Genomic DNA, 16,305 nt, shown 5'->3' with positions numbered 1-16,305 from the left:
TTTTCTCCTGTCTTTTATCTCTCCTTAGTTCTTTAGCTTCCTCTTCTTTCTGTCTCTTTTCTTACCTAGCTTTCTGCTCTTTTTGTCTTCTTTCTTTCTTTTTTCAGTCTCTCTGTCTGCATCTTACAGCTATTAGGTGCTGTCCACTTTTGGGCACAGACCCTGAACCACACACATTAACCTTATTTTCTCTGCAACTTACACTAACTCTCTCAGTGACTTAGCTTAACTCTTCAAGTTTCTACAACTTTTTTTTCATATCTTTTCCTTACTTTAGCCAAATTGGTGGGGCGTTTTCTAGCCCCTCAGAGACCCACCATTGGAGTCTGACAGTAGACCTGGTGCTCCCTACCTTCAGGCATATTGAAGTCAACAGGCAGAAGTGAGGGCCTTCCATCCGTGTCTGGAACATTTTTTCTGGCCTCTAGTAGGATTCTGTATTTCCTGTAACAGCTACTAACAAGCATCTCAAGTGGGATGGTGAGAAAACAAGAGTCCAGAAAATAGAGGTCCGCCGAAAAGGACAAATAGCATTCAGTCACACAGAAAGACAATCAAACAAAAGATTAACAAACAGAAGTGCGCACAAAAACAAAAAACAAGTGGCCGCCGTGGAATCGCCACAAAACTGAACTGATTTAGAAGGGAGCTTCCGTGAGCTCACCAACGACAGATGAAGGAGAGCAGATTCTACATCACTCTTCCTTCTCAACCACAGACAGATGAAGGGGAGTGGATTCCATTTCACTCCTCCTTCCCAAGAGGACACCAAAGACAGTTGATGGAGAGCAGATCAAAAATAATGGTTAAGTCAAAGGTGCCTTCTGGAGGCCAGTCAATATCAAACACTGGCCACTCCAAGGAGCAAAAAGTCTGCCACGGTACAAATTGTGTGCTCTAGCAGTCCAGTGGTCTAAAGTCAAACTCAGAGGAGTTCCATCGTCAAAGTCACAAGTAACACAAAACAAAGACCTAAGACACACAGACAAAGACCACTCTGGAAATACAGACGGCTGGGAGGACGGGTCTCTTTTCCAATCCAGGAGAATCACCGAATCCTCACCAGCACCCAGATGGGAATCTCCCAGGCATCCCTGGGGTTCCCCCAGATCTCCTGGGACGTCTCCCAGGGCAGCATAATCGGTGAGCCCCTGGCACGTCTACCGCTCACACTCGCGTCTCTCCTGAGACATGAGCCTCCCTCTCAGCCTGAGATGGGAGCAACTGCAAAACCAGAACTCCACAACTCACGAGCAAATACAGACCCAGAGTAGCAAATACAGACCCAGATTTAGCTGGCACAAAACGGACACAGACAAAGACACAGATGCTATCTCACCTCCAAGTGGGTCTTTGGAGATGAGGGTAGTCGCTGATCCCAGACGAGGCCCCAATGAAAGATCCCCGGAGCGGGGAGACCCTCACTCAAGTCTCGGGATGGCACGACCCCCCAAGAACTCACACAAGACCATTCTTGCTGTAATCACATGAGGTTTATCAATAGGAACCAGTGCACTGGGGTTGAGACTCATATCCCACGCAGGGGCAGTGGAGTTCAACCGAGCTTAGAGTTCTTGACTTGAGCTTTACAGACTGTCCTTCATTGGAAAACAGACACTAGTATAAAATATCTATGAGAACTACCTCCTTTAAAGGATTGGGAATTAATACCACAAGACGACATTTATTCTTTTCCCCATAAAGCCAGCAGTAAATGTAACATCCCTTAAGATCTCAGCCATGCAATCAATTTTCTCACAGAGCTGTCTCTCTTACTTGGGCGCCATACCATTTCTCTTACACAAATTAATAGGTAGTCCGGTGATGTTTACCTACACTGTGAAAAACATGTTCCTGTGAACTGTTTCAGATTCCCTTTGCCAAAGACTGTGGAAACAAGGAAAGATGCATTTCAGACCTCACTCTGAATGTGTCCACCACAGAAAAGAGCCTGCTGATCGTCAAGTCCCAGCATGACAAGTTCAACGTTAGCCTCACCGTCAAAAACAAAGGAGACAGTGCGTACAACACCAGGACAGTGGTGCAGCATTCGCCAAATCTGATTTTTTCGGGAATTGAGGTGAACAGACTGTTTATCATTCATGCTCTTAATGACTATTTATTGAACCTGTATTTCATGTTACTGAGCTAATTAATTTCATAACGTTGATTTGACAAGAGTAGAGAGCTGTTTTGTTAGTCTTAGATCATAAGATAGTGGTCACAGTCGCAAGCTTTTAAGATGTTTAAAAACTTGCGTTATTTTATTTTATGCATAGCAGTATTATACCTAAAGGCCAAAGGAGACATTGGATTCATGAACTACAGTTACAGACCATTGTGAGCAGCCACATGGGTGCTTGGACTTGAGCTAGGTTCTTCTGGAAGAACAATCTAGAGTGGCCAGTGCTCTTAGCCACTGAGCAATCTCTCCAGCCCCCAGCCCCCGCACCGAGCTTTGGTTTTGTTTTTTTTTGTTTTTTTTTTTTTATTAACTTGAGTATTTCTTATATACATTTCGAGTGTTATTCCCTTTCCCAGTTTCCGGGCAAACATCCCCCTCCCCATTCCCCTTTCTTATCGGTGTTCCCCTCCCCACCCTCCCCCCATTGTCCCCCTCCCCCCAACAGTCTAGTTCACTGGGGGTTCAGTCTTAGCAGGACCCAGGGCTTCCCCTTCCACTGGTGCTCTTACTAGGATATTCATTGCTACCTATGAGGTCAGAGTCCAGGGTCAGTCCATGTATAGTCTTTAGGTAGTGGCTTAGTCCCTGGAAGCTCTGGTTGCTTGGCATTGTTGTACATATGGGGTCTCGAGCCCCTTCAAGCTCTTCCAGTTCTTTCTCTGATTCCTTCAACGGGGGTCCTATTCTCAGTTCAGTGGTTTGCTGCTGGTATTCGCCTCTGTATTTGCTGTATTCTGGCTGTGTCTCTCAGGAGCGATCTACATCCGGCTCCTGTCGGTCTGCACTTCTTTGCTTCATCCATCTTGTCTAATTGGATGGCTGTATATGCATGGGCCACATGTGGGGCAGACTCTGAATGGGTGTTCCTTCAGTCTCTGTTTTAATCTTTGCCTCTCTCTTCCCTGCCAAGGGTATTCTTGTTCCCCTTTTAAAGAAGGAGTGAACCATTCACATTTTGATCATCTGTCTTGAGTTTCATTTGTTCTAGGCATTTAGGGTAATTCAAGCATTTGGGCTAATAGCCACTTATCAGTGAGTGCATACCATGTATGTCTTTCTGTGTTTGGGTTAGCTCACTCAGGATGATATTTTCCAGTTCCAGCCATTTGCCTACGAATTTCATGAAGTCGTTGTTTTTGATAGCTGAGTAATATTCCATTGTGTAGATGTACCACATTTTCTGTATCCATTCCTCTGTTGAAGGGCATCTGGGTTCTTTCCAGCTTCTGGCTATTATAAATAAGGCTAAAATGAACATAGTGGAGCACGTGTCTTTTTTATATGTTGGGGCATCTTTTGGGTATATGCCCAAGAGAGGTATAGCTGGATCCTCAGGCAGTTCAATGTCCAATTTTCTGAGGATCCTCCACACTGATTTCCAGAATGGTTGTACCAGTTTGCAATCCCACCAACAATGGAGGAGTGTTCCTCTTTCTCCACATCCTCGCCAGCATCTGTTGTCCCCTGAGTTTTTGATCTTAGCCATTCTCACTGGTGTGAGGTGAAATCTCAGGGTTGTTTTGATTTGCATTTCCCTTATGACTAAAGATGTTGAACATTTCTTTAGGTGTTTCTCCGCCATTCGGCATTCCTCAGCTGGGAATTCTTTGTTTAGCTCTGAGCCCCATTTTTTAATAGGGTTATTTGTTTCCCTGTGGTCTAACTTCTTGAGTTCTTTGTATATTTTGGATATAAGGCCTCTATCTGTTGTAGGATTGGTAAAGATCTTTTCCCAATCTGTTGGTTGCCGTTTTGTCCTAACCACAGTGTCCTTTGCCTTACAGAAACTTTGCAGTTTTATGAGATCCCATTTGTCAATTCTTGATCTTAGAGCGTAAGCCATTGGTGTTTTCTTCAGGAAATTTTTTCCAGTGCCCATGTGTTCCAGATGCTTCCCTAGTTTTTCTTCTATTAGTTTGAGTGTGTCTGGTTTGATGTGGAGGTCCTTGATCCACTTGGACTTAAGCTTTGTACAGGGTGATAAGCATGGATCGATCTGCATTCTTCTACATGTTGCCCTCCAGTTGAACCAGCACCATTTGCTGAAAATGCTATCTTTTTTCCATTGGATGGTTTTGGCTCCTTTGTCAAAAATCAAGTGACCATATGTGTGTGGGTTCATTTCTGGGTCTTCAATTCTATTCCATTGGTCTATCTGTCTGTCTCTGTACCAATACCATGCAGTTTTTATCACTATTGCTCTGTAATACTGCTTGAGTTCAGGGATAGTGATTCCCCCTGAAGTCCTTTCATTGTTGAGGATAGCTTTAGCTATCCTGGGTTTTTTGTTATTCCAGATGAATTTGCAAATTGTTCTGTCTAACTCTTTGAAGAATTGGATTGGTATTTTGATGGGGATTGCATTGAATCTGTAGATTGCTTTTGGTAAAATGGCCATTTTTACTATATTAATCCTGCCAATCCATGAGCATGGGAGATCTTTCCATCTTCTGAGGTCTTCTTCAATTTCCTTCTTCAGTGTCTTGAAGTTCTTATTGTACAGATCTTTTACTTGCTTTGTTAAAGTCACTCCGAGGTACTTTATATTATTTGGGTCTATTATGAAGGGTGTCGTTTCCCTAATTTCTTTCTTGGCTTGTTTCTCTTTTGTATAGAGGAAGGCAACTGATTTATTTGAGTTAATTTTATACCCAGCCACTTTGCTGAAGTTGTTTATCAGCTTTAGTAGTTCTCTGGTGGAACTTTTGGGATCACTTAAATATACTATCATATCATCTGCAAATAGTGATATTTTGACTTCTTCTTTTCCGATCTGTATCCCCTTGACATCCTTTTGTTGTCTGATTGCTCTGGCTAGAACTTCAAGAACTATATTGAATAAGTAGGGAGCGAGTGGGCAGCCTTGTCTAGTCCCTGATTTTAGTGGGATTGCTTCAAGTTTCTCTCCATTTAGTTTAATGTTAGCAACTGGTTTGCTGTATATGGCTTTTACCATGTTCAGGTATGGGCCTTGAATTCCTATTCTTTCCAGGACTTTTATCATGAAGGGGTGTTGAATTTTGTCAAATGCTTTCTCAGCATCTAATGAAATGATCATGTGGTTTTGTTCTTTCAGTTTGTTTATATAATGGATCACGTTGATGGTTTTCCCTATATTAAACCATCCCTGCATGCCTGGGATGAAGCCTACTTGATCATGGTGGATGATTGTTTTGATGTGCTCTTGGATTCGGTTTGCCAGAATTTTGTTGAGTATTTTTGCGTCGATATTCATAAGGGAAATTGGTCTGAAGTTCTCTTTCTTTGTTGTGTCTTTGTGTGGTTTAGGTATAAGAGTAATTGTGGCTTCGTAGAAGGTATTTGGTAGTGATCCATCTGTTTCAATTTTGTGGAATAGTTTGGAAAATATTGGTATGAGGTCTTCTATGAAGGTTTGATAGAATTCTGCACTAAACCCGTCTGGACCTGGGCTCTTTTTGGTTGGGAGACCTTTAATGACTGCTTCTATGAAAAACTACACGCCCGAAAGCAGAACACTCTGTCCCCATAACTGACTGAAAGAGAGGAAAACAGGTCTACAGCACTCCTGACACACAGGCTTATAGGACAGTCTAGCCACTGTCAGAAATAGCAGAACAAAGTAACACTAGAGATAATCTGATGGCGAGAGGCAAGCGCAGGAACCCAAGCAACAGAAACCAAGACTACATGCCATCATCGGAGCCCAATTCTCCCACCAAAACAAACATGGAATATCCAAACACACCAGAAAAGCAAGATCTAGTTTCAAAATCATATTTGATCATGATGCTGGAGGACTTCAAGAAAGACATGAACACACTTAGGGAAACACAGGAAAACACTAATAAACAAGTAGAAGCCTACAGAGAGGAATCGCAAAAATCCCTGAAAGAATTCCAGGAAAACACAATCAAACAGTTGAAGGAATTAAAAATGGAAATAGAAGCAATCAAGAAAGAACACATGGAAACAACCCTGGATATAGAAAACCAAAAGAAGAGACAAGGAGCTGTAGATACAAGCCTCACCAACAGAATTCAAGAGATGGAAGAGAGAATCTCAGGAGCAGAAGATTCCATAGAAATCATTGACTCAACTGTCAAAGATAATGTAAAGCGGAAAAAGCTACTGGTCCAAAACATACAGGAAATCCAGGACTCAATGAGAAGATCAAACCTAAGGATAATAGGTATAGAAGAGAGTGAAGACTCCCAGCTCAAAGGACCAGTAAATATCTTCAACAAAATCATAGAAGAAAACTTCCCTAACATAAAAAAAGAGATACCCATAGGCATACAAGATGCCTACAGAACTCCAAATAGATTGGACCAGAAAAGAAACACCTCCCGTCACATAATTGTCAAAACACCAAATGCACAAAATAAAGAAAGAATATTAAAAGCAGTAAGGGAAAATTGTCAAGTAACATATAAAGGCAGACCTATCAGAATCACACCAGACTTCTCGCCAGAAACTATGAAGGCCAGAAGATCCTGGACTGATGTCATACAGACCCTAAGAGAACACAAATGCCAGCCCAGGTTACTGTATCCTGCAAAACTCTCAATTAACATAGATGGAGAAACCAAGATATTCCATGACAAAACCAAATTTACACAATATCTTTCTACAAATCCAGCACTACAAAGGATAATAAATGGTAAAGCCCAACATAAGGAGGCAAGCTATACCCTAGAAGAAGCAAGAAACTAATCGTCTTGGCAACAAAACAAAGAGAATGAAAGCACACAAACATAACCTCACATCCAAATATGAATATAACGGGAAGCAATAACCACTATTCCTTAATATCTCTCAACATCAATGGCCTCAACTCCCCAATAAAAAGAAATAGATTAACAAACTGGATACGCAACGAGGACCCTGCATTCTGCTGCCTACAGGAAACATACCTCAGAGACAAAGACAGACACTACCTCAGAGTGAAAGGCTGGAAAACAACTTTCCAAGCAAATGGTCAGAAGAAGCAAGCTGGAGTAGCCATTCTAATATCAAATAAAATCAATTTTCAACTAAAAGTCATCAAAAAAGATAAGGAAGAACACTTCATATTCATCAAAGGAAAAATCCACCAAGATGAACTCTCAATCCTAAATATCTATGCCCCAAATACAAGGGCACCTACATATGTAAAAGAAACCTTACTAAAGCTCAAAACACACATTGGACCTCACACAATAATAGTGGGAGATTTCAACACCCCACTCTCATCAATGGACAGATCATGGAAACAGAAATTAAACAGAGATATAGACAGACTAAGAGAAGTCATGAGCCAAATGGACCTAACGGATATTTATAGAACATTCTATCCTAAAGCAAAAGGATATACCTTCTTCTCAGCTCTTCATGGTACTTTCTCCAAAATTGACCATATAATTGGTCAAAAAACGGGCCTCAACAGGTACAGAAAGATAGAAATAATCCCATGCGTGCTATCGGACCACCACGGCCTAAAACTGGTCTTCAATAACAATCAAGGAAGAATGTCCACATATACTTGGAAATTGAACAATGCTCTACTCAATGATAACCTGGTCAAGGAAGAAATAAAGAAAGAAATTAAAAACTTTTTAGAATTTAATGAAAATGAAGGTACAACATACCCAAACTTATGGGACACAATGAAAGCTGTGCTAAGAGGAAAACTCATAGCGCTGAGTGCCTGCATAAAGAAACAGGAAAGAGCATATGTCAGCAGCTTGACAGCACACCTAAAAGATCTAGAACAAAAAGAAGCAAATACACCCAGGAGGAGTAGAAGGCAGGAAATAATCAAACTCAGAGCTGAAATCAACCAAGTAGAAACAAAAAGGACCATAGAAAGAATCAACAGAACCAAAAGTTGGTTCTTTGAGAAAATCAACAAGATAGATAAACCCTTAGCCAGACTAACGAGAGGACACAGAGAGTGCGTCCAAATTAACAAAATCAGAAATGAAAAGGGAGACATAACAACAGATTCAGAGGAAATTCAAAAAATCATCAGATCTTACTACAAAAACCTATATTCAACAAAACTTGAAAATCTTCAGGAAATGGACAATTTCCTAGACAGATACCAGGTACCGAAGTTAAATCAGGAACAGATAAACCAGTTAAACAACCCCAGAACTCCGAGCTTTGGTTTTTAAAGCTTTCAGTTTTTTGTCTTTAGAGGGACATGTCTCTTCTTAGACTTTGTATCTTAACAAAGATAGCTGATAGTTCCAAATTCTGTACTTCACAGAGTCATCAGGCCACCAAAATTAAGATTCAGCCAAGAAAAAACTTATAATAATCAAAGCTAAAAACATTAACGGAGACAAAGAGGCGTTCATATGTTGAAAGGAAAGTCTCCATTGAGAAAAATCATGATAGTGTTTCTTTCTTCCTATGAAATATCCTTACTTTAGCCAAAGATTTCTGTTAGAAAATATGTATTATTTATTTATAATGAATGATTCTATTTGGCAATAACATATCTGTATGTCAGACATTTTATTAATTTGACAATAATCCCCTTCATAGGGTGATGGATCATTTGTCAGTATTTCCATATTTCACCTTAGCTTTTGATTCTGATTCCCAAATATATGCACCAGGTTAAAATCCTGAATATATTTATATGAATAAATTTGAAGTATTTTGATTCATATTAAAATGAGTAATGCTAATATGAATATTTTATTTACATTAAAAACTAATACCTTTAGTGTGCGAATGTAGTTAAATTATGAAAAACAGCTTAGCATGTGTGAGACCCTGAATCAAATAGTGCACACACATTAATACATAGTATTAAAGCATTGTTGTCTAGTTTCCATGAATTTAAATTGTTATTGTTAATTCACTCCATTTGTTCCGGTGTCATTTGGACACATGGTAACTAAGATAGATTCATGTAAGGATCATTTGTTACTATAACATTTTATTTTGAGAACATTATGAATATGAAATAATTGTAGAAATGTAAGCGTAACATGGAGAACCATTAATTATCACCCGATTGTCTCTGGAAAGCAAAGTGTGTTAAAAGGCATTGCCTGTATCTCTCCTGCTGGCTTTCTGGCTGTTGCCATAACTCACTGCCGATGATTCAAGGAGGTCCTTGTCCTCGTATTAAGGCCTCTCCTGTATTATGTGCTGGGTAGAGTCAGACGTGCCCTAGTGGTTGCAGGTTAGAGCTTCGAACTCCAGGCTCTGACAGTGCAGACATGAGGGTCAGCATCCACCATTGCTACTTCCTGTGCACGATGCTGTCAGTGCTGCTTCCCTGACTACTCCTGCAGGACAAACGTGCTTTGTCCCAAGAGCGCCCTCAAGTGTTGGTTTCAGATCTCCATGAATTATAAAATAGGAAGTCCCCAGGTGCTGTGACTCTCCCCAAGAGTCAATCTTGGCAAGGTAGCTCCTAGAGCATAGCTGAGAAAATTCTAAAAAGATGAATGCAAATCTTTCCCCTGCATTTCTTTTCTGAATCATCTTATTTTTTTTTTCATTTCAGGAGATCCAAAAAGATAGCTGTGAATCTAATCAAAATATCACTTGCAGAGTTGGATATCCTTTCCTAAGAGCAGGAGAAACGGTGAGGAGACTGGGTAAAACATAAGTAGCCGTCGCCAGCGAGAAGTGACATGCTCAAAGCCAAATGTGTAAATCCAAATGCAATGGTTCCCAACCTTCCGAATGTTGTGACTCTTGAATACAGTTCTTCGTGTTGTGATGACCTCCAACCATAAAAGTCTTTCTGTTGCTACTTCATAACTATAATTTCACTACTGTTATTTGGAATGCAAACATCTGATATTCAGGATATCTGATATGCAACCCCTGTGAAAGGGTCATTTGACCCCCAAAGGGGTTGCCACCCAAGGGTTGAGAAATGCTGCTGTAAGGGGTAATTTGTGATGATAAGCATTGAATGCAAAGTACTTGCAGCCTGTATGTGCTATTTCTGCCTCTCTCAGGCATCTGAAGGTTGAAATTTAATCCCCAAGATGATAGCATTAGGAAGCAGTGCCTTTGCAACTTGTGGCTTTGCAAAAGAGGCTCAAGAGGGTTTCTTTACCCCATCATGACATGATGCACACTGTCTCCAGAGAGCAGGAGACCATAGCACTCCGATCTTCTGGTGCTTTCATCTTGGGGTTCCCGGACCCCAGAGCTGTGAGAAGGAACCCTCCACTGTTTCTGAATCACATGAACTCCGAGATGAAAGTTCTGAACAGAGCCCGACTTACACTTGCATCTGAACACGCCATTGCTCTGTACCATTGAGGAAGGAGCTGGAGTTAAACATTCCCTTCTCTTCCAGCAGTTCCTTTTGCTTGGGATAAAAGTTTACATTGGAATATCTCTTAGTTTATACAAAGGGTGAAGGGAAGAATTTGCAAGCAATCTCAATTTGGGTTTTACATTTGGAATATTCTTGGGTTTCAGATCTAGACCCCAGGTTTTAGTATTTCAGGAATATACAGTAAGCAGCTCCCTCAGGTCTGCTTCTCTGCCAGCATCTTCTTGTAGACTCAGAGGCCTGGAGGATACCAAGACTCAAGTGTCTAGGCTAGAAGTAGAAGTCAAGGAGAGATAGGGAAACTCCATCCAATAAAAGTCCTTTACTGAAGTAGTTCTCAACCTATGTGCCGCGACCCCTTTGGTGGTTGAATAACCCTTTCATAGGGGATACATATCAGATCTCCTGTCTACCATATATTTAGGTTACAATTCAAAACAGTCACAAAGAAGCAATTCAAATAATTTTTGTTGGTGTCATCACAGTATGAGAAACTGTATTAAAGGGTCACAGCATTAGGAAGGCTGAGAACCGTTGCTTTACTAGACTGGAGATCAGAACTCCAATGCAAGAGGAAAAAAAACATCTTTCTTAAAAAGAACTTTATTTTGTTTTTAAGTCTAAACTAAGATTGTGCGTGGGAGAGAAGAAAACAAAAGGTATTGTCCGTATGCACTATGGTATAGCCGTGCTAACCGTGTGAGCCTTCAGGTTCTTGCTACCCCACCTGTGAACAGCACCAGTCCTTCACAAGCTGTAAATGTCACAACGTTTCTATTAAACATTTAACATCAAGATATTATTTTAGGTTGTTTCCATTAGGTATTTCCGGAAAGCTTTCCTGGCTCAAATTTTAGATATTTCAATTAGAACAAAATAAAATTAGTTTTGAGACTGAGAAATACAATTTCATAAGCATTACGATGAGATCACTGGACAAGAACATGCAGACTGTCTCTGATTAAAAAATACACTTTGGTATAATTGTTGGCATTCATATACAGTCTATGTAAAGGTAGAGCTTCTCAAAAGAGAGCTGTCTGTGTGGGACACTTGTACAAAGACACTTTCTGTTGTTTCTTAAATATTGTTTTACATATGCAAGCTCTTACAAACAAAACTCATTCAAAAGAGCTAAGCCACTCTGTATCATCTTCTTTTTTTTAATTTTTTTATCTTTATTAACTTGAGTATTTCTTATTTACATTTCAAATGTTATTCCCTTTCCCAGGTTCTGGGCCAACATTCCCCCTAACCCCTCCCCCTCCCCTTCTATATGGGTGTTCCCCTCCCCATCCTTCCCCCATTACTGCCCTCCCCCCAACAATCACGTTCACTGACGGTTCTGTCTTGGCAGGGCCAAGGGCTTCCCCTTCCGTTGGTGCTCTTACTAGGCTATTCATTGCTACCTATGAGGTTGGAGCCCAGGGTCAGTCCATGTATAGTCTTTGGGTAGTGGCTTAGTCCCTGGAAGCTCTGGTTGCTTGGCATTGTTGTTCATATGGGGTCTCGAGCCCCTTCAAGCTCTTCCAGTCCTTTCTCCGATTCCTTCCTGTATCATCTTCTTAAATTATCCTGTGGTGATCCAAAAACAATTATACTACCAAATTAACAAGTCAAATATGTTTTCCTTGTTTTATTATGGTGGACTTTCTGAATTAAGGCGACTCTAGTTATTAACATGCCACAATTATGTTCATAAATCTTATCTGGAAAGTTGTGGTAATTAAATAGAATGGTTCTTCTTGATTTGCGGTTTGCATAAATGTTTTTTGTTACTATGACTTAAACAAGGCATTTAAGTTCAATGTCGCATGTGTCTTGGTACATTCAGACTGCTATAAAAATAGCCAGAATAAAACAGCACATGGATGAGAAATTTACTTCTCACAGATGTGGAAGCTGAAAAATCCATGATTAAGTCAATGTCAGACCCAGTGTCTGAGAAAGAAACACTTTTTGGTTCAAAGATGTCTTCTTCCAGCACCCTCTGGGAGCCAAAAAGACAGGTTTCTGGTACCTCTTGTACAAGGGCATTAATCCCACTCATGTGGACGCTCAAGATCTGTTTTCTACCAAAAGGACTGACCCTCTCATATTATTAGTAGCTAAACTTGGACATCTAAGCTTTGAATGCAAAGCATATTACATATTCACATGTGCATATGCATATCAGATTTTATTGTATGCATTTATGATGAGGTTGTACTTCGTAAGATAATGTTTCTTAAGTAATTTTATAATTTCTGTTAGATAGTGAACTTATATGAACTATTTTACTGAAAGTTGTTTCCCTCATCTGTAACTTACTTAAGATGTCCATTTTAATTTCATAGGTTACCTTCAAAATAATATTCCAGTTTAACACATCCCATCTCTCGGAAAATGCAATCATTCACTTAAGTGCAACAAGGTTGGTCTATATGCGTGTGAATATGTCCGCATTTCTGCATATCGTGTCTTTCATGCGATTTGGTTATTTTACCTGTAGAACCACTGGCACCTTCTTGAAGCTTGTATACAGTCAGCAGAAGTTAACAGTCTGTGAAACTCTTTGCTTCATAAAACATACCATGGGGGGTAATTAGCAAAAGTAGAAGAATTCTTACTCAGAACAAATACAATCACTGATAATACTAGCTGTAGACTGTCTTGTACTTGCCCGCCACTCATAGCTGCCAAACTTTATTTATGGTTAACAGAATCTCCCAATTTTAATCATTTACTAGCTGTCTATCAAGGTCAACTGAATAATCATATGGTCTTCAGATTTTTGTGGTACCCTTTTATACTTCAGTAAATTTTACTCAAATCATTCAGAACTTTTCAACATCATCACAGAGCACCAAAATAGGTCCCTAAGTCAACACGAGCAAAGCTCACATGATGTGTTCATCTTTATTTTATTTTATTATTATCCCCTACAAAACTCTTCTTCTAGTGAGAGACAGAAAGAGAGTGGATCCAGACAAGAGGGAGTTGGGGGTGGGGAGGAACTGAGAGGAATAGAGGGAGAAACCACAATCACGAAAAATATGAGAAAAAAATTTAAATTCATACTTCTCCCATACAATGCATCTATTTTCAATGAACGGGAAAATAAATTAAAAAAAAAAAGAAAAGTAGGTTTTGCGAACAAAAGTATTTATTCATTTGTGTATTAGCTAAATTTAATCCATCCTGGTTAAATAAAGACTATACTGCATATATCTTTTTAAAGTAGTGAAAGATTAATACAGAACTTGAAGGGGAGTTTAGCTTCCTGATTGGTATAGTTCTCCACCAGGACATATGCTGTGAGGTCATGTGGCTTTGCCTATAGCACCCAGCATTCTTCCTGTGTGTAATCACTACTATAGAGATGGAAAATGAATTAAAAATAATAAAATGAATTAACAGATAAATTAATTCAATCTATTCGATTCAGTTTAGCTTGGCACCTATTTATTTGACATCTGCTGTTCTACCGTAGAAAATTTAGTGATAAAATATTCATTTTATAGATGGAAAAACCAAAGCAGAGAGAGATTAAATAACTCAAAGTAAAGATACTAGTGTTGAAGAACAACTGCATTCCCCACTATCTGGCCATATAAATTATATCTCTCCTCCATGCTTTCTCCATGAATATATGGGGTATATTTGTGAAGTATGGATATGTGTGCATAGATATAATTAAAATTTCAAATATTATGACAATTACACCCAAATCGAGGAATATATAAAAACTTAAAGAACAGGCATATAGAGTATTCAGTTGGGGAAGAGTATTGAAGGCAACAGAAGAAGATGTTAGATTCCCAGATAGCTGTGTGAGCCTACTTGAGTCTCTGTACAAGGGTTTCATATGAACTAAGGTGATTTGTGTCCAAATCTTTATGCCACAAAATTCCGGCACTCTCGTCATTTTAGTGATTAAGCCTGTGGATTCTCATTATTTCAGACAATTTAGATAAATGTAGGCTAAATGAGTGTGGTTTTCAATTCTAATTCAGCAGCTTGGAAACATTACCAATGCTCCTCTCCAGTCTCCCTTCACCTCTTGGTAAAAAGGAACCAAGAATTCTGTGATTTCTGTATTTTAGTAAGTTGCCAACACAGTTTCTTTCCAGTGCATAGCGATGGTGCGTGAATAAGCAAACTTAACGGCTAGTGTGAATGTGCTCTTTTCCAGTGACAGTGAGGAGCCCCTGGAATCTCTTAATGATAATGAAGTAAATATTTCCATCCCAGTAAAATATGAAGTTGGACTGCAGTTTTACAGGTAGGCTGAGGCCACCTTTATTCACTGTCAGCTTCCTGATCTCCAAATGGTTCTGCTACTTTGGTCCCTGGCTGACAGCATCACCTGTTGGATGCTTTAAGGGGCAGGCACTCCAGAGTGCCAAGTGTGAAATTCTGGTGTGGTACCCAGCATCCATATTAAATGTCACCCATATAATCCACCTACATGCTAAGGTTTGAGTGCCTGTGTGCACTAAATACTGAATTACAACATGCAAATGACAGGACTTAGCTCCTAGTTAGTAGCAAACCAAAATCCTTGACAAAACATCATGTTTTCTGAGAGGTCAGCAGTGTATTTCTGGTCACTGTTCTTCCTCATGCTGTGGGGATGGGATCCACCCGCCCATTCTGTCACACACAGCTAAAGCTTTTCCTATTGGCCAGCCATTGATTTCTTCCACTATCTAGAAACCCTTCTTTCCATTCAGACTTTATTTTCCTTTCAAATACCAGTCATTTTTGTAAACTTCCACTCCAGAGTCCCTTGCGTATGAATTCCCTTACTGAGGCAGAACTCCAAGCTCTTCTGTATAAATTTGTACAGTGTATATAAAAATATGAGAGTCAACACCAAGGCAGGTCTACTCTAATAGTCTAAGAGTTTCTTATGGTACTTTCTCTTTGGTGACCAGTGATCAGAAAGCAAGGGTTAAAGGCTAGGCACTCAGACTCACTTATATTTCTTTGCCTTTGAAGTCTGTTGTCTGTTGACTGACTTGCCACATCCGCTTCTGTCGGCACAAAGATTCTGTCTCAACAATTTTCCACTTAATTCAAATCAATTTTTGGCACACATTTATAAATATCTTTTATTTTTCTTCTCTCGGCTGAAGTGCTGCTTTGAGAGATGGTCTTGAGTTCTACCAGGGTCATCCAAGGACTGTGACCTTTGTAGGACAATTGAGCTTTCCATCTACCAGTAACAGTGTTTTTTAAATTGCGTAAATGTAAATTAAAAAGAAACTAGTTTCATTTCAATTCACCACTATTAAATATATCAAATTTTTGTCTGACTTTTCTCTAGATTTAAATGCTAGTGGGTTCCTAGAAACTGTTCACTTGAAATGAACTTGTATCTTGAAAGTTACATAGAGTTTCCCATATTGACATCAAATAAGCAGCAGTCACTACTGAATTAAATGATTCATTCCATCCTCAAATATTTAACTGAGGTTTAGGGGGTAAAAGAATCACCCTCTGTTTTGAACTCTGCAAATACTTTTTGTGGAATCGTATGATGTAGGGAAAGAAAAGTATGAAGTCAAATAAAATTTCAACTTCACTGTTTTATTTCTATTTTTCCAATCAACTCTTCTAAGTTCTGCGAGTGAACATCACATTTCAGTCGCTGCCAATGAGACGATCCCTGAGTTTATTAACTCCACTGAGGACATTGGGAATGAAATTAATGTCTTCTATACGGTAAGAAACCACCCCTAAGTCAATAGTCTACACAAGTTATTGGTACTAAGAAAACAAGAACGTGTTTCAACATTTGCTCTCTATACCCCAGAGTATTCGTCTATGTCATTTAACTGGGTTAGAACATTTTGTC

At 39.6% G+C, this 16,305-nt stretch overlaps 1 protein-coding gene across 2 annotated transcripts in view; it reads left to right on the top strand.

Moving 5' to 3' along the window:
- Window positions 1–16,305, top strand: part of Itga1 (integrin subunit alpha 1) — a 160,033-nt gene that overhangs the window by 123,252 nt on the left and 20,476 nt on the right. The window contains 5 exon segments of one of the 2 annotated variants that reach the window (NM_030994.2): window positions 1,871–2,080; window positions 9,675–9,755; window positions 12,800–12,876; window positions 14,638–14,727; window positions 16,070–16,172. In NM_030994.2, the coding sequence (NP_112256.1) occupies window positions 1,871–2,080; window positions 9,675–9,755; window positions 12,800–12,876; window positions 14,638–14,727; window positions 16,070–16,172 (561 nt within the window). 2 annotated transcript variants of the gene reach the window in all.

The sequence above is a fragment of the Rattus norvegicus genome, chromosome 2 (assembly GCF_021556685.1).
Source record: "Rattus norvegicus strain SHRSP/BbbUtx chromosome 2, alternate assembly SHRSP_T2T, whole genome shotgun sequence".
NCBI classification, from domain to species: domain Eukaryota; kingdom Metazoa; phylum Chordata; class Mammalia; order Rodentia; family Muridae; genus Rattus; species Rattus norvegicus.
Note: the sequence above shows the minus strand (reverse complement) of the source record. Positions and strands in the feature narration are given on the sequence as shown.